General features: G+C 45.4%; 1 protein-coding gene across 6 annotated transcripts in view; it reads left to right on the forward strand.

The window, feature by feature from the left end:
* Window positions 1-25,650, forward strand: part of NSUN6 (NOP2/Sun RNA methyltransferase 6) — a 104,830-nt gene that overhangs the window by 19,044 nt on the left and 60,136 nt on the right. For 5 of the 6 annotated variants that reach the window (XM_030189926.1, XM_030189925.1, XM_030189924.1 and 2 more), the window contains exons 3-5: window positions 13,282-13,437; window positions 16,697-16,776; window positions 18,788-18,897. In XM_030189926.1, the coding sequence (XP_030045786.1) occupies window positions 13,282-13,437; window positions 16,697-16,776; window positions 18,788-18,897 (346 nt within the window). The remainder of the gene's footprint in view (window positions 1-13,281; window positions 13,438-16,696; window positions 16,777-18,787; window positions 18,898-25,650) is intronic. The other variant, XM_030189929.1, reaches the window with a different exon arrangement.

Raw genomic sequence — 25,650 nt, forward strand, 5'->3', positions numbered from 1 at the left:
CCATGTGCAGGTGAAGCCTAACTGTTTATCAGAGTTCTGCCTTGCCTTCGGTGTGGGGTGGTTTTGCCTGCCACTGCCGCTCCTCGGCAGTGGTCCAAGGGCTCACAAACCCAGTTTCCTGCTTGGAAAACGTGACAATCGGGCACACACGTCTAGAATCTCCCCCTGGGCGTCATACACAACTTGCATATTCATGGAGTGGAATGCTTTCCTATTCCTATAAGTGGCCTCTCGTGCCCAGGGGGGCCTGAATGCGACACGTGTGCAGTCAATGGCGCCTATGACAGAGGGGTAGAGAGCTATGGTGTAGAAGTCAGCCATGTTGTTCTGCAGGGCCTGGGGGGTGGTGGGGAAGGTGATGTACTCAGAGGTGTGGGTAAGGAAGGCATCAAGGAACTGGGTGAGGCACTTAGAAATGGAAGCCTGGGTGAGACCCGTGTTCACAGCTAGGACAGACTGGAAACTCCCATTGGCCAGAAAAGATAGAGAAGCAGTGATCTTTAGGTGCACAGGGATGGGGTTGTTCCTATGGGTCCTGGGCTGCAGGAGGGGTTTGAGCTGGTCACAAAGGTACTGAATGGCAGCCCTATCAAAGCGGTACCTAGTGAGATACTGCAGGTCAGTGAGGTCTAGGAAATTGCTATGGGGCCTGAAAACTCTGGGGTGTGAGTACCTCCTGCGGTGGCTCCCCTCTTCCTCCAACATGTAAGCCACCTGTGCATTTAGTGCCTCCATTTCCCCACACTACAGGTGCAATGCAGTGCCACCAGTGCTCACCTCTCCCTACCAACTTGGTGAAACACAGCAGCAACAAACAGAAGCTGCCGCTCACTCTCCCACCACCAACAAACAATGTGGTCACACACAGCAGAGACACACTGCAAGCACTCTCTGACACACTACAAACTCTCCTGCCACACCCTCTAGCCACTCATTCTCCAAGCAGCAAATGACAGTCTTCACAAACATGCTGCAGCAGTACACAGGACAAAGACAAACAACGACTACAAACAGGTAGGGGAATGAATTATGAACTTGGGGACAGTGAATAGAGAGGGTATGGGGGCGATAGAAGAAGGAGTAGTGGTGTCTGGGTTTGGGGGCTAGAAGGGGTAGGGAATGCTGAAAAGGTAAAACAGAAATAAGGCAGGTGAGGGTGAAAACATTCCAACTACGGCAACAGACAAAGGTAACAGGTACTCAACAAACTCTCAGCTTTCTCTCCCAACAACGCTCTCGCCACTCTCCAACTGCAGAAAATCGCTAATGAATCTAAAGATGACTTCCCCCTTACCCTGGTCGCTTTTATTTCAGTTCTAATTAAAAACGCCCATGTTCCGACCCGTGTGAATCCATTTCACAAGCCGTTATACGATGGGGGCGCACATCACGTAACGCCGCCCATAACGCCCCTAGCACGCCCCCTGTGGGGACGACCATAGATTGGCGTCCTTGCGCTGAGGACGCCCTTCCGGCCCGGTTTTGATTATTGGATTTGTGCGACCTTCTTTCAAGGGGATGCCCATGTGCCTTTTGTGTCTCCTTTTGGACGCCCTTCTCTTTCGAGAATGCCCCTGATAGTTACATAGTAAATGATGCCAGATAAATACCTGTACGGTCCATCCAGTCTGCCCAACAAGATAAACTCATTTTACATGGTATGTGATACTTTATAGCCGAGTTTGATTTGTCTTTTCCATTCTCAGGGCACAGATCGTAAAAGTCTGCCCGGCACTGTTCTTGTACTAAGTTCTAATGCTAACGTTGAAACCCCTTAAAATTTACACTCCAGCCCATCCGTATCTATTCAGTCACGATCAGGGCATAGACCGTAGAAGTCCACCCAGCACCGGTTATCCTTCCCAATTACCAATGTCGCCACCTAATCTCCTCTAAAATTCCATGGATCTATTCCTTCTAAACAGGATTCCTTTGTGTTTATCCCACGCACGTTTGAATTCCATTACCGTTTTCATCTCCACCACCTCCCACAGGCGGGCATTCCACATATCCACCACCCTCTCTGTGAAAAAATACTTCCTGACATTACTCCTGAGTCTGCCCCCCTTCAACCTCAATTCATGTCCTCTATTTCTATCACCTTCCCGTCTCTGAAAAAGGTTTGTTTGCGGATTAACACTTTTCAAATATTTGAATGTCTGTATCATGTCCCCCCCGTTTCTCCTTTCCTCCAAGGTATAGGTCAGCAAGTCTCAACTCGTACGGTTTGCAATGCAAATCCCATACCATTTTTGTGGCTTTTCTTTGCACCGCTTCCAGTCTTTTTACATCTTTAGCAAGATATGGCCTCCAAAACTTAACACAATACTCCAAGTGGGGCCTCACCAACGACTTATAGAGGGACATCAACACCTCCTTTCTTCTGCTGGTTATACTCCTCTCTATGCAGCCTAGAATCCTTCTGGCAACGGCCGTCGCATTGTTTCTTCACCTTTAGATCTTCAGACACCAACACCCCAAAGTGTCTCTCCTAATAGCATAAATATTGAATGTTGCTTACAAAATAATTGGATGTAATTTAATGGATATAATTTAAGTCCAGAAAATACACTAAGGTATATTCCTTGGCATTCCTACCAGACCACTCCAGACAATTGGTGTGTGTGTGGGGGACAACAACTCCAATAGCAGGCAGAAACAGAGAAAACAATTTCCTGCCTCCCTACGAAGGCTGGTATAGCAGGCAGGCAAGTAGGTGTATGAGCTCCTTTCTGACTATGAAAAAGGGGCAGTACTGTTTCTGGGTTCCTGTGCTAGGGACTGGCTTCCCATCTACCATTTGACCCCTATGAATTTTAGGGACTTGTCCTCAATCTGAGCCCTCCTAAAGTTCCCTGGGATCCTGGGATATTTGTGTGTCCTTTGTTATTCCCCCCCCCCCCCCCCCCCTTCATTCCTCTCTGTTGCAGCCCCTAGTTACTTGCCATACTGGAACTCTTCATGATGACATTGTCAGTGGCGCTTAGATGTCTTAGGTTCCTTGACATACAAATCCAGGTCCTCAAGAAGAAAGACCTCTGGGATTGACTATTCTTCAGTTTCCCTGTCTGAGACTCTGTGGGCCTGACTGACTGCTGAAGTTTGGGTATTCCTTTCCCGAAAGGAGGCGTATGGAATCCAAGAGAGTACTAGCACTTCAAGGCTGACTTACTCCATTGTTGTCTTTACTGAGATCTGGTCAGTTAAGTATTATTATTGATCCCCATGGGATTCCTGGCTTGCCTGCACTACAACGTTTCAACACTGGCCAGTGAGTCTCACAGTATGGCTTGAGTGTGGGATCCATCCAACTCCACCAGGATCACAAAATTATCTGCTCTGGGATATGGTGCGTCAGCCAAGTTACAAGTATGAGGCCCAGTAAGGGTAACATCAATAATTTCTTCTGTGACCCTAGGAATTCCCTGATGAGATGGCTTCTTCACAATAAAGCAGGACAGAGATTAATCTTCCTGTGAGCTGTATGTTCTCCAGAACTGTCTGTGGATATCTTGCATTTCACTTTTGGTTTCTGGGATCTAGGAATGATCTCCTCTCCTGCAGCCTGAGGTTCTCGGTCATTGGCTGAGCTTAGTGGAGGGTATCGGCTTCTTTCAGGGAGCCCTCTAGCATAAACTTCAAATGTAGGTGCACCCACTCCCTCATTGACTGACTGACTTCTACTGTAATAGTTCCTAGCTAGCTTATCTTGGCCACCTCGTTTCTGGTCTTCTGGCTGAAGCCACTTTTGTTCTGCATCTTCCAACTGATATAATAGACCTCTTGAACTTTCACCCAGCTAGGTTACCTCCCGGCCTGTTCCAGAATGGTAGCCTTGATCTCAGCATAGGTAGTAGGGACGAACAGCCAGAACATTTTTGTTTTGTGTCATTCCCATGTTTCCTGGAAGGTTCATTTTATTTTATTTTTTTTCGTTTGGCCATTTTGTTGTCACAGGAGCAAAGTCATTGAGTGTGCACTTTTTCAAAAGAGTGTGCATTTTTATTCTGATAGTGCATACATGCACAGAGCTGAAGCATATCTCTCTTGGCATCCAGTCCAACTCTTCAGTATTTTCTTTCTCCAGCAGGTGGATGGACACACTTTTTAGCCTAGAATGGGTGGCAGAGCTGGTGGTTGGGAGGCGGGGCTAGTGCTGGGCAGACTTATACGGTCTGTGCTGGGGCTGGTGGTTGGGAGGCGGGACTAGTGCTGGGCAGACTTATAAGGTCTGTGCCGGGGCTGGTGGTTGGGCGGTGGGGATAGTGCTGGGCAGACTTATACGGTCTTTGCCACAGCTGGTGGTGGGAGGCGGGACTGGTAGTCCTTTTTCTGGAGCCATATGGTAACCCTAGGCGGGGATAGTGCTGGGCAGACTTATAGGGTCTGTGCCAGAGCTGGTGGTTGGGAGGCGGGGATAGGGCTGGCCAGACTTATACGGGCTGTGCACTGAAGAGGACAGTACAAATAAAAAAGTAGCACATATGAATTTATCTTCTTGGGCAGACTGGATGGACCGTGCAGGTCTTTTTCTGCCGTCATCTACTATGTTACTATATGTTACTATGAATGATTTGCTCCGGGTCAACTGGTCCCCATTTGAGCTTTGCGGATGACTTGAGTCTGCAGACTCATATCTGGAGGTCTTCAAATCCCTGTGTGTGGTACCCTGTTAATTTTACTTCTTCCCTTCCTTCCTTCACCTCTCCCCTGTTTCCTGTAGAGGTCTCCTTTTCCAGCGCAACAACCTTAAAAGAAAAAATAGAAAAAGGAAGGAAAGAGGTTTGTTGGAGCGCATGAGACAGAGTATTGTTCCTGAGCTTTTCTCATGCATGGAGACTGTGAGCTTGGGGGGAGCAGCCAGGAGTGGTATGTCCAACTAAAGTTTGACTCGGAACTGCTTGGAGGGCTGCAGGGCTACAAATGTTACTTGGTGTAGCAGAGGAATCCTGACTTACCACTTGGGACATGTTGTGCTACGCTTGTGACAAAAGAGCTATGGCTCACATTTACCCATTAGTTCCGGAGGGGAAAGATAAATTTCATCTTTCCAGGGTGGACTCCCTGGTTACTGCGGTGACTAAGAAGACCAACTTGCTGATGGAAGGGGACATCTCCCTAAAAGACCTACAGGTAGGACGCTAGAAGGTTCGCTGAAATAAGCCTTTGAAGTGGCCTCTTTGAGCTTTCAAACAACAGTGTGCAGCTCATTTGTGGCAAGAGCATGTCTGAAGTGGCATCAGCAATCGGCAACCAAGAGAGGCGCCAACACTTAATGGAAGCAGGGTTGGCATGCTTGGCAGATACTATTTATGATGGCCCGCATTACGTCTTTGGCTGTCATGGCAAATTGGCAACTCTTGGTTGCGGCATTGGGCAGCGGATGCAGCGTCAAAGTCACATCTAGGTAAACTGTACTTTTACGGCACGTGGCTGGAGAAAATCTTAGTAACTTGGGTGAAAGTACGGGGGAAACTAAGCTACAGAGGTTGCCAGAGGATAAGCCAAAAGCTTCTCATCAGCTGTCTTTAGAGGGCTCTTGATCTCGACTTGGAGAAAGTAGATGGTACCAGCCTAGTCATCAGCAATATGGTCAGAAGTTCCACTTTAAAACATGACAATCTTTCTTTCTTGCAGACAGGAAGTCCTCCTCTCAGCTAGAGCGCCAGTGCCTCCAGAGCTTCACAGTGATGTGAAGCTAGTCCACTCTTCCTCTGGTGGGAGGATATCTTCAGGAGTTTTGGATGCAGTGGGCCAAATCAAGTCAGACCAGTGGGTTCTGGATATTTTTACAGAAGGTTTCAAGTTCGAGTTCTCCAGCTCAGTCACTCCTCTCTTCATGCAGTTTCCTTGTCGAAAGGGAGCCAAGGTAGTCAACGTTCAAGCCGCTGTACATTTCTTGCTGGCACTCTGTGCAATTTTTCCTGTTTTCCAAGCCAAATAGGGACAAGGCAGATACTCCATCTACTAAATTGTCCCAAAGAAAGAAAGCACCTTTCATCCGGTTTTAGATTTCAAAGGTCTAAACCTCTGCGGCCGAGTGTCCCGCTTTTGTCTGGAGACACTAAGAGCAGTCATAGCCTTGGGTCTATCTTCTGCAGTCATTGGGTTGGGTGATCAATTTCAAGAAGAGAAGACTAACTCCATTGCAAATGCTGGAGTATCTGGGCATTCTATTCGACACAGCATGGGAGAGGATCTTCCTCATGGAAGGTAGGAGGTTTAAGCTAGTTCAAGAGATTCATCTTCTCAGTCAAGGCAAGCCCAGGTTATGGGGCCAGTGAGAATGGCGATGGAAGTGGTGCCATGGGCAAGGGCTCATATTCGGTCTCCAGTGTCATAAAAGTATGACATTCATCTTCCTTGGATGCTGGTTGCCAGACGGAGTATACAATGGTAGTTGTCACCCAGGAATTTGACCATCTGAGCTTTCTTTCCAATGAAAGAGTGGATGGTGGTGACAACGGGCACCAGCATGTCGGGTTGGGGAGCTCATCACGAGTTCCATTTGGCACAGGTCACCTGGACAAATTTGGAGTCTGAGTAAATCGCTTGGAGCTCAGGGCAGTGCAGAATGACTTGTGGGACTTTGCTCTCTATCTGGCAGGGACCCTGGTCCAAGTTTTCTCCGATAATGCAGTGGCTTATATCAACAAAAGAGGCGGGACCTGCAGTTGTCCGATGGCAGTGGAGGTGACCTCCTTCATGAGTTGGGCGGAGATAAATCTTTTCTGCTTGTAGGCAGCTCACATTGCAGGGTCCTTGAACATGGAGGTGGACTTTTCTTAGTAGACACCCCTTGGATCCAGGAGAATGGGAAATATCTAGCCATGGGTTTCAGCTGATAGTGGACTGATGGGCTTCTTCACTTCTGGATTTGATTGTGATGAAAAGGAATGCCAAAATCTCCAAGTTCTTCAGCCATTGGAAAGAACAGGGCTTGATATGGATTGATGCCATATTGTAGCCCTGGCTGGAGACACATGTACTGTATGTCTTTCCTCCTTGGTCCATGGTAGGCTCTGTGTTGAAAAGGATCACATTGCACTGGGGTTGAATAATTCCCCTAGCACTGGATTTACCACAGGGGCTGTGTCACACAGACCTGATTCAACTTCTGGACAAAAGTTCTCTCCATTTTCACAAGTACACGGCCTATTGAAGCAAGGTCCAGTGCTCATGGAGGATCCGTGCCCCCTTTTGGTCTTACGGCTTGGCCATTGAATAGGCTCGGTTGAGATGAAATGGTTATTCTGATTCAGTCATTGCTACCTTGCTTCAGGCTTGGAAACACTCCTCATCCATGGTGTATGCGAGGATGTGGAGGACATTTGAAGGCAGGTGTTCTTTCTCCCTTCTTTGCTCAGATCATGCACATCCTATCATTTCTCCAGGCAGGTCTTCAGAAAGGATTGGCATTTGGTTCTCTGAAACATAGAAACATGATGGCAGATAAGGGCCATATGGCCCATCCAGTCTGCCCATCCTCAGTAACCACTACCTCCTCCTTTTCCCAAGAGATCCCACGTGTCTGTCCCCCACCTTAACTCTGACACAGTCTTCGTCTCCATTACCTCCACCAGGAGGCCATTCCACACATCCACCACCCTTTCCATGAAAGAGTATTTCCTCAGATTCATCTTATGCCCTATCATTCCAGAGGCCTCCATTTGGAAAAGGCTTATCTCCTGTACATTAACGCCACTGAGGTATTTAAACATCTCTATCATATCCCCTCTCTCCTACCTCTCTTCCAGCATATACATGTTGAGATTCATGAGCCTGTCCCTGTATGTTTTAAGACAGAAACCGCTGACCAATTTTGCAGCCACCCTGTGTACCAACTCCATCCTGTTTATATCTTTCCATAAGTGCAGTCTCCAGAATTGCACATGGTATTCTAAATGGGGTCTCACTCACTTCTTTTTTTCCAGCTGGTCATCCCTCTCCTTATGCACCCAAGCATCCTTCTGGCTTTAAGTGTTGCCTTTTCTACCTGTTTGGCCACCTTAAAGTCATCAGACACAAACTCCATTTACTACTACCCTCTGTCTCCTTCCAGGTTGTGGCTTTGGCTTGTTTCAGGGGCCGACTACAGAAGATGGCTCTTGTGGCTCGCCAGGATATTATTCAATTCTTGTGGGGAGCGAGACTCTTGCAGCCTCCCTTTCATAAGCTGTGTACAGAGTGGAACCTTAATTTAGTCCGTTGGGCTTTTCAGAAGCCTCCTTTTGAGCCATTTCTCTGCCTTAAAATATCTTATGCTAAAAAGACAGCATTTGTGGTGGCTGTTGCATTGGCACATAGGATTTCGGAGCTTCAGGCTCTCTTGTCTGGATCCCTTTCTTTATTTTTTGGAGGCATGTTGAGTGAAGAAATATTTTCTCCGATTCATTTTAAATTTACTACTTTGTAGCTTTATCGCGTGCCCCCTAGTCCTAGTATTTTTGGAAAGAATAAATAGTCGATTCACGTCTACCCATTCCACTCCACTCATTATTTTATAGACCTCTATCATATCTCCCCTCAGCCATCTTTTCTGCAAGCTGAAGAGCTCTAGCCGCTTTAGCCTTTCCTCATAGGGAAATCGTCCCAAAACCCTTTATCATTTTCATCGCCCTTCTCTGAACCTTTTCTAATTCCACTACATCTTCTTTGAGATGCAGTTACCAGAATTGAACAGAATATTCAAGGTGTGGTTGCACCATGGAGCGATACAAAGGCATTATAATGTCCTTATTTTTGTTTTCCATTCCTTTCCTAATGATACCTAACATTCTATTTGCTTTCTTAGCCACTGGTTCTGCACAACTCTTGAAGCTGTTGCTACCCCTCTGACAGGGCATGGAGTAAGTGCTCTATAGTGGGCTGAGCCCAGTCCAGCCTGTGGGTCTGTCAGCGTGAGTTAGTGTTCCCTTTCTGCTTCTGAAAAACTATAGTGTTGGACAAACAAAAAATAAACTTAGCTTGTCTGGTTTTAATTCTACAGCTCTCTCAAACAGAACTAGTACTGCACTGTAATTTATTTATTTATTGCATTTGTATCCCACATTTTCCCACCTCTTTGCAGGCTCAATGTGGCTTACAATACATCGTGAGTAATGGAAGTATATTAGGAAAATAGATAGTGTTACAGCAGGATTTTTGGTAACATGATAGTGATAAGACATGGTAGTAGTATAACAACAGATATTGATAAACAGTTCAGAATTTATGTGGGGGAGTTTTGTATATTCACATTGGTTGATTTTTGTGATATGCCATGTTAAGGAGATGGGTCTTCAGTAGTTTGTGGAAGTCCGTTATTTCGTAGATAGTTTTTAAGTTGCGTGGCAATGCGTTCCATACCTGTGCGCTCAAGTAGGTAAAGTTTGACGTGTGCATTAGTTTGTATTTTAGACCTTTGCAGTTAGGGAAGTGCAGGTTAAGGAATGTGCGGGATGATCTTTTGGCATTCCTAGGTGGCAGGTCTATCAGGTCTGACATGTAGGCTGGAGCATCTCCGTGAATGATTTTGTGGACCAAGGAGCATATTTTGAATGTGATTCACTCTTTAAGTGGGAGCCAGTGTAGTTTCTCTCGTAAGGGTTTAGCACTTTCGTATTTTGTTTTACCGAATATGAGTCTGGCTGCAGTGTTCTGGGCTGTCTGAAGTTTCTTGATTATTTGTTCTTTGCAGCCGGTGTAGAGTGCGTAATGAGGCCCAGAGTCTGTTAAGGCAGTAATAGATTTATAATGTTGGATGGGGAATGCAGCTTTTCACTGTAGCCGCAAAGTATGATAGTGTGAATGTGCAGTCAGGCTTTCTGGGTCTGCGATGAGACCTGCTACACAAAAGGTGAACTGAGCCCAAGTTCAAATCGAAACATTTCTCTATTTCTTATCAATACAAAATTAATATATCCTATTACCCATTTCAGAGTTCACAAGTAGTATAACAGCTGGCTTTTACATATACAGTGCACTGATGTTTCTGCCTTCTGTTTGTCTGGGTTTCTAAGTTCTTTGACTAGACCTCCACTTTTGACTTCAGTTATGCCCCTTCTAATGTGGGTTGGGGTGCTGTTATTTAAGGAGGCTTGCAGTCATGTATACATCCATTTGCACATGAAATGCCTAGCCACCCACCTGGGGTTACCCTGCAGCCACTTAGAGGGTCTATCCCCAACACAGCTCAGGTCTGTCTACCCCTGCCGCTTGTGCTCTACACTAGCACATTCCTCTCACTGACTAAGTCCCAACTGCCTCTGGGCGAGTCTTCCACTCTCAAATTATCCTCAGTGATTTCTAGGTTACTGGAGCCACAGTCCCAGTGGTCCCACAGTTCCCAGAAAACACTCATAGATCCAACACACAAACCACCAGGATTCTTTATCAGTTCAGACAAAGAGGCAATAAACTGAAACTTGTTTATTAAAAATTGAACAATGAATAAAAAATGTGCAATCAGCAAACAATAACAGGTAACTGAAATATGGATTAATTATAACAATAACTAAATATTTGTTTACTTTCTAAAAAGTACCTGGGAAGATCAGGACATATAATTCACCAACTGAGTCTCAGCAAAGAGATCTATCTCTGTTTTCTCCCAGGTTAAGACTGGAGCAAAAGCCAGTACTCTCCAAATAAAATGGAGCTCCTGGGCCAATCAGAGCCCAGAACAAGAAAATTTCAAAAATATACTGCTTCTTGCTTCCTGTTTGTGTTAAACTAAAGAGAGAACATTCTTTTTTTTTTCTGTAACAGCTTACAAAAAAAGAAACACCTTCTGGCCAAATAGGAGAAATACACTTCAAGACATAATTAATGCAGGAAAATATCCAATACATTTTACAGGCTTAAAACACACAGTTTCTTCACAGATGCTATTTGGGGAGCTATTTGTTCTGTTTGCAACTAGCCAAAGAGGATTACAGGTGTCTAAGCCATCTTTTGTGACATGAATAGAATCCGGCATTTTGAAGATATATAGACTAAGGCATGAGCCTGCTCAGAACAACCAAGCTGCACTCTGTGCACTGTCTACTGTGTTACCTGAAAAATCTGGGGCATCCTTAAGCAGATCTTTAGAACAGCAGCTTGAAGTTCCCACCACATTTTGTTTTCAAGCATTTATGAACATAAGAATAGTCATACTGGGTCAGACCAGTGGTCGATCTTCTAGCCCAGTATCCTGCTTCCAGTAGTGGCCAATCAAGGTTACAAGTACCTGGCAAAAATCCAATTAGTAGCAACATTCCATGCTACGAATCCCAGGACAAGCAGTGGCTTTCCCCATATGCATCTCAACAACAGACTATGGACTTGATTCCTCTAGGAGTTTGTCCAAACGTTTTTTAAACCCAGATACGCTAACCACTGTTGATAGCAGGCTTAGAAATTATACCAGTGGAAGGAAGAAACCTCTAATATCTTTCATTATAACTGACTTAAACAGCTCAAGCATATCTCTTATCATAAAATCCTTCCACTTTAAATTAATAATTGCTTCAAAAGGTATTTTCAAAACATTTTTAACTTAATTTTCAACTGATGCTTTACTGATTTTCAGTGTTATAGTGTGGTGAACTAACAGAGCAGGGATGTACTGAAAGCAAACTAAAGTCTCCATACATAAACTTTCCCTTCTTGTATTGTTGATGTGACTTAAGTAATCTGGGAGCATATCCAGCTCATTTTCGAAAGAGATCCCCGGCCATCTTTCGACACAAGTCGGGAGATGGCCGGTGATTTCCTGAAACCGGCCAAATCGATATAATCGAAAGCCAATTTTGGCCGGGTTCAACTGCTTTCCGTCGCGGAGCCGGCGAAACTTCAAGGGGGCGTGTCGGTAGGGTAGTGAAGGCAGGATGGGGGCGGGATGAGGGCGTGCTCACGAGATGGCCGGCTTCGCCCGATAATGGAAAAAAAAAAAGCCAGGCTTGAGCATTTTGCCAGCTTTACTTGGTCCCTTTTTTTTTTCACGACCAGACTTCAAAAAGGAGCCCCAAATGACCACCGGAGGGAATCGGGGATCACCTCCCCTTACTTCCCCAGTGGTCACCAACCCCCTCCCACCCAAAAAAAAACCTTTTTTGCCAGCCTGAAATGTCATACCAGCTCCCTGACAGCAGTATGCAAGTCCCTGGAGCAGTTTTTAGTGGGTGCTGTGCACTTCAGGCAGGTGGACCCAGGCCCATCCCCCCTACCTGTTACAATTGTGGTGGTACATGGGAGCCCTCCAAACCCGCCCAAAACCCACTGTACCCACATGTAGGTGCCCCCTTCACCCCTAAGGGTTATGGTAGTGGTGTAGAGTTGTGGGGGGTGGATTTGGGGGGGCTCAGCACACAAGGTAAGGGAGCTATGTACCTGGGAGCAATTTCTATTTTTTCGTTTAATTTTTAGAAGTGCCCCCTAGGGTGCCCGGTTGGTGTCCTGGCATGTCAGGGGGACCAGTGCACTACAAATGCTGGCTCCTCCCACGACCAAATGCCTTGGATTTGGCCGGGTTTGAGATCGCCGGCATTAGTTTCCATTATTGCCGAAAATCGATGCCGGCCATCTCTCACATTTGGCTGGACCCAACCGTATTAGCGAAGAAAAAGATGGCCGGCTCCACCCATTTGCGGAGCCGGCCCCGGAGATGGCTGGTGCCGTTCGATTATGCCCCTCCATGTCTCCCTGTTTTCTGTGGTGCTGAGTGACAAAAATTGAAAGAAGCATGCTGAAGTTACAGGCTGATTGAGCTGATGGTTGTGAGTGCTTGTAGCTGGAGAAACCAGTTAACTGTAGCTAGTCTGATAGTTGTTTTTTTTCAAAACTGCCTTCTTATATATTTTATATGGGAGATAGCATGTCACTGAAAGTATAATGTGAGGTGAAACTAGATTTAAAACATGAAGTGTTTCTAATTAAAAATTTATTTTTAAATGAGTGCATGTGATGCATCTACATTCTATGTTTTCCAGAAACATTTGCCAATTATTTCAGACCTTTATTGTAATTGTGCTTCTTTATAATTTCAAAATGCTTATTGTTCATTTTTAAAGCTTCATATTTAAATATATCTAAACTCTTTGCAGTGTTTGATTGTTGACAAAATAACTGATAAACTGTGAGAAGAAGCAATTTGCATTAGAACATTCACATTATTAGGATAGTATTATCAAGCTGGTAAGGATTATTAGGAATGTTAAATTAAAAAGGCAGTATGAAATTTTTTTTTTTTAATGTGCAGAGAAGTACATTCAGAAGAAATTGATGCATTATCTTAATTGGATTATTGTTTCTTTTCAGCTTTTAGCTGCAGTGGGCGCACATGAAGTGGAAAGAAAGTTTGACAATTTGTTAAGTCAATTGTCACATCCACCGGCTTTTACTACTGCCAGAGTGAACACCCTCTTGGCCTCAGTGGAGCAAGTGAAGCAGCTACTCATAGAGGAGATATACAAGGTTCGCATAAATATTTTAATGGCTTAGTCTTGGAAAACAAAACCCTTGATTCACTGTCAGGGCTTCAGGATACAGCTTATAATATCAGTCGATCCTCACTGGAGATTCCACTAATATCATCAGTTTCCAGCAGGTGAAATTAGCAGGGTAAAAAAAACTCCACTAGTGCCAATCTGTGGGAAAAACCCCCACTTAAATTCCTTTCATATGTCAAATTTTGCTACAATCTAGGCTTAGCAATGAAATAAGAGATGTTAAAAAGAGTCTTCAAAAATACTAAGCACATTTGAAGGGACAAAAAGTAAAAAAATTATCTTAATATTCTCTTCAGCTTGAACAATCCATAGTTGTCAGTGCTTATCCACGTCTTTAACCAGGACTATCAGGATAAATTTACAAACGAACAGGGTAAAAAAAGGAGTAGCATCACTTGGGATTCTGTACTTGTAAATGCAGACACTTACACATGTATACAGAGAATTCTGCAATCTGAAAGTGTAAGCTGCAGATTTTACAGAACTGCACATCCAAGGGGCAGCAAGTAAGGAGCCTGCTCCTAAATTACAATTTTGCACTTTTGAGTTGGTTTTAAATGCCACAGGGGTAACTTTAAGTTTAATTGAGATTTGAGATACCGCCTTTTAAAAAATATAGATGTAGGTAGACAGACAAAGCCCTATACATTTGTGTTGTAGTCCAGGGTCTGAGTAAAAACTAAATCTACTGCCCAAGGGGAACATTAAAAGGAAAATTGAAAAAAAAATTAAGTTTTAGCAAAATTTTAAACCGGGTTAAAAGTTTTAACGTAATTTCTGGGGGTATTCAATAGATTTGGAGCTAAAAAACAGAAGACTGCGTTTCTGGAGTTTCGTAGTGGGCCAACCTAGGAGAGGGTAAAACTAAATGATAAGAATCAAGGGAATGAAGAACACGAGAAGGGGTATAAGGAATAATTAGAGGACAAGTAGGAAGGTCTACCTGTGTACAGAATTTTGTGAGTGAGGAGAAGGGAGTCTTAAATTTTACCTGAAATGTTATAGGGAGTCAGTGAAGCTGCATGAAAAGAGGAGTAACGTGGTTGAATTTCTTAGCTTTACAAAGTAGTCGAGCAGCAGTATTTTGTAAGGTTTGCAACTGATGCAGTTGAAAGTATGGGAGACCATTATAAACCATATTACAATAGTCTAACCATGAAATAATGAAAGTGTAAACCAAGACATGAAGAGACAAAGAATCCACATAGTAAGAAATAGCTCAGAGGCGACGCAACCAGTAAAACCCAGTCCTAGTCATTTGAGAAATGTGTTTATCAAAAGAGAATAATGACACCCAGATATCAAATAGGAATGGTGTCGATCAGGGTTTGGAGCATGTTCCTGTAAGCCAGCTGGTAGTGGTTTTCTCTGGGTTTAGAACACGTCTTTCAGACGATAACCATACAGAAGCTGAAGAAAGTGCAGCTTGTAGTGCTCCCTTGATAAACCTTGGAGCTGGGACCTGTTCTCCCCCTTGCCCCTCCCCAGCCCCCCATCTCCTCCCCCCCACCTTCAATAACTCTCTAGAAACAATATTGGGAAAACTTAGGCTGCAGCTTGCTTTATTAACAATTCCAAATTGATTAACTTGTACAAACGTCACGCCCTGAGCTACATGGGTCCGGACATGCCATAATCCTGGACACCCCCCCCCCCCCCCCCCCCGCCATCTGCCGATCGCCCTGTCAGCAAATCGGCAATCTCTTCTAGGCCCTGCCATCACAGCAGGGGCCCCGCTCCGTGTGGACCTCCACACTTGTCTCCCGGGTCACCCGACCCGCCTTCCATGCTCTGGCTCAGCCCCCCCATGAGCCATATCTTTTGTAGCTCGGGGTTTGTTGTGTTCTTATTTTTGCCGCTGTGACATCTGCCAATCCTGAAAAACACAATAACACACATCGTCTTACAAACACATCCCCCCCCCCCCCCCAACATAAGGGTGAGCGGGTGGGAAACCACCTCCGAGGATCACCAACGCCCTGGTGTCCGACGTCACCCCCTCCTTTATCTCCTCGCCCATCCCCGCCCCCTTTCTTCTCCCTTAGCCAATAGGCAGCCTGTCCTCCCACTAGGGCAGGCTGCCTCTTTCAACCTGCCCAATCCCCGACCTAGCTGCTCCTCAGCACGTCCCGAGCTCTCTCCCGTCATGCCTTGGAGCTGACTCGAACGGGCCCAGCCCTCGTTTAACTGGGCCCTTCGAGACCAGCTCTCAGGCCTCCTATTACTGCTCGAAACCCAAAGTTCAAATGAGCAATTAGCTAACACTTTGGTCATGTCAGGGAGTAGGTGTAAGTGATATACACAATATTCAGAGCTGCCCAAACCATGACCTATGCATGCTCCCCGTTTCAAAGCTGGGTGTGTCACTGGGATACACTTGTAAGCAGTTTTTCTAAAATTGATACTTCTCTATAGTCATTCATGTGTCTGAATGACATTGAATGCTTCTAAAATCACCTCCTCCCTTTCGAAATGATGCCTTTCCCCAGGCATCATTGGCAGATTTGGGCATAGCTGTGTGGGGGATTTTTCCTGCCCATGTCTGTTCCAATTTCAAAATGGCTGCTGCAACCTCCCGCAGCACTCTCACAAGACAGCCATGGGAGGCCCTGGCAGCCATTTTAGCTGTGGAGCTGGCATGGGCAAGAGCGATTGGGGATTGCTCCTGCCTCCACAAGGCCACTGGACCACCAGTGGGAGGACGGCGTTTTTTGGTTGAGAGGTTGCAGCGTCTTTCGTTAGAAGGAGAGTGGTGGAGGGCCATGTAGCTCGCTTTTGGTTGGGGGGAGGAAGGGTTCAGTTTCAGCTGAAAATGCACTGACATTTTCAACTGAAACCAAAATATATCCAGATTTTAAGATGGTTTCAGTGTTGAAACTGAAAAGGGAAAGGGACTTGGTTACAATCAAAGCGGTTTACATAATATAATACAGATACTTATCTTGTACCTGGGGCAATGGACTGAAATTTGGTTGGCCTCTAGGTGTGTGTATACCATATTACTTCTCTTTCAGGCCTAAAACATGTGACTATGAAGGGAAAAAGTGCCTTTGTTTAGTTAAGTAATTGGAGCCTGCCCAGATAGAAATGTTCAGATATGCAAGGAGCTGTGAATGAAAGAGAACTTCAGCTTAAAAGTTCTGTTTGGGTTAAGCACATTTCAGAGCAACTTCAACCTAGCATTTTCTTTGCTATAATAAATGTGTATTTGTGTTTTCGAACAGCAGTTCAACGGGCTTAATGTTCCAGTCTTTCAGCACCCTAAACTTCTAGATGTTTTACTGATCCCAGTTATCGGTCCAAGGTTTGTAATTTTTTGTTTGTTTTTGTTTCCAGCAAATGATTCCATCTTCTTTATCCTTTTGGTTATCTGTAAAAGCAACTAGCTGCAGGTGTAAGAGATGCCCTTGAATATTCTGTGCTTTGAGGAGTTGTGTTGCAAGCTTACTGTACAGCTCAGCATGAGCAGCCTTATAAACTGCTACGGTTATCTGTTGGAATAGCAATACCTTCGTTCTGTGTATGAAAAGGTTCACACAGAAACATACACTGCTAGAGGCTGCCCTCCACTCCTGAGCTGTAGCTAGGTCCTGAAAGAGATAGGCAGAGCCACAGGTTACTTCAGAACCCAGTACACGTGCACTCTGAGTCTGTCACCATTAAACTATGACTCCGAACTCAGAGTGAACCAGGGCTATGTACATCGTTTCCACAACATTCCCAGTCTGGCCAGCCTGATCCAGTAATCCAACCCAGGATTTCTACATGACCATGTACAGCACCTCTACACTCAGCCAGACCTTACCCAACTTTTTTTAAGCTATCAGTGTTGGAAAAAAGTTTGGGAGAGGCCATCATCTCCCAACTTACACTGCTTGATCTGTCACTTTTAACTAGTGATACTTGCTCCTACTTTGAAATGGCACTTTAAAAATGGTGGTTGAAATTGTCTTTATGAATGAATAAGCAAAGTGAAATATCATCTACTTCCACTATTATAAATAACCATTAAAAAAGACCCATTTCTGACACAAATGAAACGGGCGCTAATAAGGTTTTCCTCGGAGTACGTATGTTTGACAGAGAGAGAGAGTGTGTGTGTCAGAGAGAATGAGAGAGAGACAGCGTGTGTGTGTGTCTGTGTGTGAGAGATGGAGTGTGTGTGTCAGAGAGAATGAGAGAGAGACAGCGTGTGTGTGTGTCTGTGTGTGTGAGACTGTGTGTGTGTGACAGAGAGATGGAGTGTGTCAGAGAGTGAGTGAGTGTGAGCCCCACCCCCTCTCACAGGGCCCCCTCCCCACCCCCACCTCTCTGGTCTCAGGACCCCCTCCCCACCTCCCTCTCCCCTGCCCCACCTCCAGCCATACATGTCCAGCGACCCCCCCCCTCCCCCCCCCCGGCGCATCACCCAATCCCCTCCGGCACATCAACATCCCCCCCCCCCGGGCGCATCAAACCCCATCGACACCCGCAGATGCCAGTAGTAATGCTGTCCGGCTGCTTCTGTTGAGCAGCAGCAGCCGCTACAAGAAGAAAAGAAGCGATAAATGTTTTTAAACCCAGCCCAAATCATTCGCAAATGCCTGAGTCTTACAATGCAGTCTCTGCAGCCACTCCTCCTCTCGCCTGTCACGTCATTGCGCTCCTCCGGGGATTGGGTGATGCGCCGAGGGGGGAGGGTTTTTGTGGTGCCACGCTTGTAGTTTTTTGATGCGCCGCTGCCATTTGCTCCGAAGTGGCAGGGAGCAGCGCACTGACAGCTGATTCCCAGGCAGTGGGAGGAGTAGGGAAACATGCGGAGCGTGTTTCCCTACTCCTCCCCCTGCCTGGGAATCAGCTGTTAGTGACGTCATCCTGACTACGGAGCCTAGCTCAGCAAATCCAGGAGCCACGGACACAGGCAGTCCCACATTAGAACGTTGGTGGTGAGAATTATTATATAGGATGTGTTATTCTAGACTTTAATAAAACACAGGGCAAACATCATAATGGAAATATGCACATTTTTTGGCTGGGTGAAAACCTCCTTTTTTTAGTGGTCATTTTATATTGATGATGGTTCATAATTTTGCATCTTTGTTGTGTTGGTAGTACAGGCAGCACTGTTCAAGGTAAATATATGTATTTCAGTACAGGGTTCAGGAAACAATTCACAAATAATTCTCTGCTATGTAAATTTTAGTAGGGAAGTCCTCTGAACAGAATGTAAGTAGCAATTATTTTGCAGGGCTCTGGGAGGTATAAAGAGAGAAATCTGGTAAGGATGGTTGTGTCAGGTTTTTCTCTATTCTCACTGGCTACATCTGTATGTACAGGAAGACCTTGGAGAAGCACTCTGCCCAGGTAATTGTAGAAGCCCAGTGTGGAAATGCTGTGTTACGAGGAGCCCATGTCTATGCACCTGGAATCCTGTCTGCTCCAAAATGTGAGTTTGCCAAATAAGATGTGTAAGAACATAAGAAAAGCCATGCTGAGTCAGACCAAGGTTCATTGAGCTCAGCATCCTGTATCCAATAGTGGCCAATCTGGGTCAGAAGTACCCAGTAGAGAATGACATGGGGACAAAGCTTGTTCCCGTCCGCACAAGCCTCAAACAGCTATTTTATATCTAAATCATTTTATTAAAATATAAAAAGGAACAATATTCTATTCAACTGTCATTTTATAAATCACAAACAATACAGTACAAGGATCAACAAAACCCCTGTCTCCCCTCCCCCCTCACAAATATCCCCTCCAGTATCAAGAAAACTGAACAAGCCAAATTACTACAGAATGCTACATAGAAAATTCATGCTAACAAAATACCTGACCAAAAATGATAAACATAAATTAAACCAAAATCTCAAGAAGCCACACCTTGCATGTAGTACAACACCAAAGAAATAGAAAGGGGGTGCATTTGCTCCTACACTATGCAAAATCATTTTTGGCAAACCACGATTTGAATGCGCAACACCTCTTCAACAAAAATTTCACTGGCTCCCTATCCGAGAACGAATCAACTTCAAGGCCCAAACATTAATCCACAAGATTATCCACGGTGAATCTCTGGACTATATGCTCAATCTGATTGACCTTTCCACCAGAAACATGTCTGAAACCTCACGAACTTACCTCAATCTACATTACTCCAATTGCAAAGGACTCAAGTACAAAACCTATTATGATCCAACTTCTCCTTCTTAGGCAGCCAACTCTAGAATGCCCTCCCCAGACCTATCTGATCAATCAGGAACTATCTACCCTTCTGGAAATCACTAAAAACCCATATGTTCAAGCAAGCCTACCCAAATGACCCAAACTAATCCTATGAACCCATTTACCCAACACTTGCACATCTCTACCTACCAATATCTTTTATTATTCTGCTATACTTAACTTATATTTTCTCTAACAAGTTTCACTATATAAATAAATAAAAATATAAAGATGACTCATGCCATGGATTGTGTTAGGGGAGTGTAACTAAGGCAACTGCCCCTTGGCCAAAGAGATCCCTAAGCCTGCCGGAAGCTGAAGAAGGCACAGCCTGGTAGAGTCCCCCTACCAAATTTCTGCCCTGAGCCCCAGCCATGTCTAATACCAGCTCTGGCAGCATACACATTTCAAATATGATATACTCTATCTACAAAATAGAAAATACAATTATTTTTCCTACCTTTTGTTAATTGGTCATTTTATTTTTCAAATCATGTTGGTCCCCAGGTTCTGGTTTCTGTTTCCCTCTGTTTTCTCTTGACTCACTCTCCAGGGTCTCCTGCCCATTTGAAATTTCTTTTTTCTCCAGGCTCACCATCCATCTTTCATCTCTGTGTACCTATCTTTCCCCATGTTCAGCATCTCTCTCCTCTTTTTGTCCTCTACACTTCCCTGTCCAGCATCTCCTCTCTGTCTATCTTCCCACATTCGCATCACCGCTCTGTGTCCCTATACTCTCCCCCTGTGTTCAGCATCACTCCTCTGTGTCCCTATGCCTCTCCCCCAAGTCTAGCATCTCTCTCCTAGTCTTCCCCATGTCTAGCATCTTCCCTCTGTGTCCATATACCATCTGCATGCAGCATCTCCCTTTGTGTTCTTGCCCCTGTGCTCCCCTCCATGCCCATCATCACCCCTGTTTCAGTTCAGCTTCTCCCCTCTCTTCCTCTTCCACACCAATATGTCTTCCTCCCTCCCTCTGCTGTATGTTCAATATTTCATTCCCTCTTCCTTCATCCCCTTGGTTCAGCATCTCTTTCCCTTCCCTTCTTTCCCTCCAGCAGCCCCCTCCCATGGGTTCAGTGTTTTTCTTCCTTCCCTCCAGCAGCCCTCTCCCATAGGTCCACTGTTTCTCTCCCTTCCCTCCAGCAGCCCTCTCCCATAGGTCCACTGTTTCTCTCCCTTCCCTCCAGCAGCCCTCTCCCATAGGTCCACTGTTTCTCTCCCTTCCCTCCAGCAGCTCCTCCCATAGGTCCACTGTTTCTCTCCCTTCCTTCCAGCAGCCCCCCCCCCCCCCCCTCCCATGGGTCCAGCGCTTCTCTCCCTTCCCTCCAGCCCCCCTATGGGTCCGGCACCTCTCTCCCTTCCCTGCAGCCCCCTTCTGCATTTCCAGCAGCACCCCCCCCCCCCCTCCCCCCCCATCCCTGCAGGTCCTGCACTTTATCTTCTTCCTCCTCTCATCCCACCACAGTAGCTCTATCTTATGCAGCCAACAGCAATCTCCACGGGCCTGCTCCAGGGCTTTCCCTCTGCTGGATGTTCCACTTTCTGATGCAACTTCCTGTTTTTGCTAAACAGGAAGTTGCATCAAAAGGCAGGGCCCAGCAGAGGGAAGGCCCCAGAGCAGGCCTGTGGAGATCTTGGTCAGCTGCATATAAGGTAGAGCTACTACAGAGGGAAGGAAGAGAGGAAAGCAGACATAGAGATGCTGGACCCATGGGAGCGGTAACCATATTTTTGTTGTTGTTGGGGTTTTTTTTAAACCACGAATGCAAAGCTTTTTACTGTTCCCATGGTGCAGTAAAAAAATTTGCTCCCCCACCCGTGGTAAACGTGCCAATTTATTTTTCCTGCTACCATGGATTTACTACAGGTTCCCATCCCCATGTCATTCTCTAGTACCTAGCATGTCCTAAAAGGTAGCTCTGTTTCTCCTTGCTCATTTCTAGAGATGGGTGAGTAAAGTTTTCCTGAGTCTACCTGGCTGATAAGTTTTTATGGATGTCTGTGTTAATTTCCTTGATCACATTCTCCAGCAACAGATTCTCAGATTGTGTGTTGTGTAAAGAAAAAAAAATTCTTTCTCTGATCTGTTTTCTGTCAGCTGATTGTTGATTTAATGATATATTCTCTTGTTTTACTGTTTCAAATATGTAACAAATGTTCTTGATCTTGTAAAATTATATCATATCCCTTTCAGTCATCTCACTACTTAGGTTGTTACATTATTAATATAGAAACAGATCTTATTTTAGAGATGGGAAAGCAGTAGAACTAGAGGATGTGAATTGAGTTTGTAGGGTGGTAGACTAATGTCAGGAAATGTTTCTTTATGGAGAGAGTTATGGATGCCAGGAATACCCACCCAGGGGGAGGTGGCAGGCACAAAACCAGTGACAGAATTAAAAATGTGTGGAATAAACACAGTGGATCCCTATTTAGAAAGAGGATGGAATCAAAGCAAAGCTTAAATCACCTTCACACTGTAAGCAGGGCATAGAAGGGTATAACCTGCAGGGAGTGGCAGATACAACTCTGGCCACATTGGACAGACTGGGTGCACCATACAGATCTGTTACTTGCTGTCATTTGCTATGTTATTTCAATCTGATGTTTAATTTTTGTAATTCGTCTTTATGAAAACTTGGGTATTCTATTCCTCCCCATTCACGACTAAGGACTAAATGTTTTAAATGGTGCCTAAAAGAATTGGCGCTGAAACAAAAGTGCTATTCTATAAACGGTGCTCAAAGTTAGACACTGTTTATAGAATAGCGCTTAGTGCTGGGAACCACAACTACTTTTAGGTGCAACCATTTACACCAATGAAACCTTAGTACAAATCCCTGCTCCTAAATAAAGCGTAGATCCCCCAATTTCTATAACAATGCACCTAAATTAAAGGAATACCCATGACCCTCCCATAGCCACACCTCCTTTTTGTACCACATGCAAATTTTAATTAAAGCCAGTTAGCACCAATAATTGTTAAAATTCCAATTATTGGTGCTAATTGGCTCATTGTATTAAATTGCACGCTAAATTGGGCATGTGCCGAGTTTGCATGCACAATTTAAAGCACCATTTATAGAATTCAGGGGTCAGTGTCAGCACAGCTGTGATGAACTGTCTGCTATATTAATTTCGGAGCCCTTTCATTACTCCCAAAAACGGACTCTTCAGTCTCCTGTTTCCTCCCTCAACTTGTGCAGTACAAGGTGTCTTTTCCATGCAGTGTGATTGGCTTGGCTTCTGTAGCCCATTGTTCAGTACAGACTGACCTCATTCTTCATTAAATAATAAATTTAGTTATTTATTTATTTGTGACATTTATATCTCACATTATCCTAAACAAATTTGAGTTCAGTGTGGCTTACAATAAACAGTGTAGGATATATAACAGAGACTAATGCATAAGAAAGTAATTTTTGTAAGAATCCAATTATACAATACAATATCATAGACATACTGGGAAAACTATGGGTATTCAACATTTGGAAAATCTATTATGAATGAGAAATTGTACATGAAGCATTGAGAAGGTTAATGTTAAATAAAGTAATAACCAATTCAGGTAAGAATTAGTTGTTTGAGATATGGTTGTTCTTTGTGAGGGTTTGCTTGAAGAGGAATGATTTAAGGATTTTGCAGAATTTGACATATTCCTGTATACGTCTTATTTTCTGTGGTAAGGAGTTCCATCATTTGGTTCCTAGGTAAGTGAAGTCTTCAGAGTGGACTGTTTTGTAGATCACTTTTTTTGGCAATTTGGGAGATTTAGTCTGAGATAGTCTCTCGCCTATTTAGCATTTCTTTGAGGCAAATTAATTATTTAGCATTTCTTTGAGGTAAGTTTATTAATGGTACTATATATATCTTCGAGGACAAGCAGGCTGCTTGTTCTCACACTTGGGTCGACGTCCACGTAGGCCCAGGATCAGAAGTTTTGCCAGCAAAATCTCAAAAATCTTCCAGAGTCTTCTGAAGAGCGAGCGGCTCGCACCGGTTTCCCGCCCGTTGCATGAGTAAGGACCTCAGTTTCTTTTTCTCCGCGTCTGGGGTGACACAGTTTTTTTAGCTGTGTTCCTTTCGGCCCAAGAGAGAGTCTTCGCGTTTTCTTTTTTTTTTTTGTTCTTTGTTTCAACAAAATAAAAATAAAAAATTTTACTAGAGTATTTTTTTTTAAATTTGTACTCCGCACTTTCCCACTCATGGCAGGCTCAATGCAGCTTAGGTACTTGTTTGTACGTGGGGCAATGGAGGGTTAAGTGACTTGCCCAGAGTCACAAGGAGCTGCCTGTGCCTGCAGTGGGAATCGAACCCAGTTCCCCAGGACCAAAGTCCACCACTCTAACCACTAGGCCACTCCTCCACTCCCTTTATTTTCCTTAGTTTTGTCACTAAGTTTGTTTTCTTTCTTTTCGCCGCGGCTGGGTTTTTGTTTCCCTTTTTGTGCCTTTTTAATTGGCACAATCGTGTCCTTTAATTTTGCAGATGCCGTTTTTCTGTCCATGTCATCGAGGACACCCAGCGGCTTTAAGCGTTGTACTCGGTGCAACCGAACCATCTCGGGTACCGACCCCCATGTGTGGTGTCTCCAGTGCCTTGGGCCTGATCATCTACCAGCTGCTTGTAAGCTGTGTCCTTTGATGAAAAAACAGACCCAAGTGTCTAAGGAGGCTCAATGAGAAAACCTTTTTGCAGATCGGTCCGGTCCTTCGACGTCGGCATCGGTACAGAGGTCGGCAACATCGACGTTGAGGGAAACATCGACTTCAAAAGCACAGGTAATGGCTGCCGAATGACCACATCGCACTGGGAGTAGCGAGGCATCGAGAGGGTCTCCACCTGTCTCAAGGCCTACTGCTATGCAGGCCCCCCGGGACCACCCTTCGTCGGACCCGGCCCCGAGGAGGCATGAGGATTCCACGTCCTCCTCTTCGGTACCAAGGAGTCTCGATGACAGGCGTCGAGCGAAAGCTAAGAAGCACCGTCATCTATCTCCTTCCATGCACAGTACGGAGAGCTCCAGGGAGCCGAAGGATTCGGCACCCGAGAAGTGTCGGCGCGAAGAGAGGACTGCTCACCCTCTATACAGGAGGTGCCGATGCGTCGGTCTTCTGGCAGCCTGGTACCGGCTCTCGAGCCCCCACAGATTCTGCTACCGTCCCCGCAGCCTTTTCCGATGGCGGCTCTCGATGAGAGCATCAGGGCCCTTCTTCCAGAGCTGCTGGAGGGATTGCTGCACCAGTCTACTTCGATGCCAGGGGTGCTTGCGCCTTCTGCACTGTCTATTGAAGCGGCATCTGGTCCTTCGCCTGTGGTGAGGTCCATGACCTCGGTGCCACTTGCGGCATCGGCGTCAGCTGCCACCCGGGTCGACTCCCCTTCAACATCGGCGGAGGAAGCTTTGACGCAGTCCAGGCAGGGGTCGACGTCGAGACAGGCTCGGGTTCGGGCTGCTCTTAGAGAGCTTTTGTCTGATACCGAGGATGAGCGTTCGTGGGAGGAAGGGGAAGATCCCAGATATTTTTCTGTAGAAGAGTCCTATGGGGTCCCCTCTGATCCTACTCCGCCCATTAAGAGAAGGATGTCTCCACCTGAGAGTCTTTCTTTTTCCTCCTTTGTTTGGAAAATGTCTAAGGATATTCCCTTCCCTATGGAGGTTGTGGATGAGCCCAGGGCCGAGATGCTTGAGGACAGAGGTTGCAACGGTTCCTTTGCATAGCACACTCAGGGAAGTTCTTATGCGAAACTGGTCGTTCCCTCTCTCTAATCCAGTGGTCCCCAAAAAAGCTAAGTCCCAGTACAGAGTCCACGGAGAGGCAGTAATGGTGAAGTCTCAGCTACCTCACGATTCCATGCTGGTGGATTCTGCTCTCAAGAGAGCCAAGAGTACTAGGGACTATGCCTCGACGCCCCCAGGCAGAGAGTCTAGGACCTTGGATTCTTTTAGGAGGAAGACGTATCAGGCCGCTAT

This window comes from Microcaecilia unicolor, chromosome 1 (assembly GCF_901765095.1).
Source record: "Microcaecilia unicolor chromosome 1, aMicUni1.1, whole genome shotgun sequence".
NCBI lineage: Eukaryota > Metazoa > Chordata > Amphibia > Gymnophiona > Siphonopidae > Microcaecilia > Microcaecilia unicolor.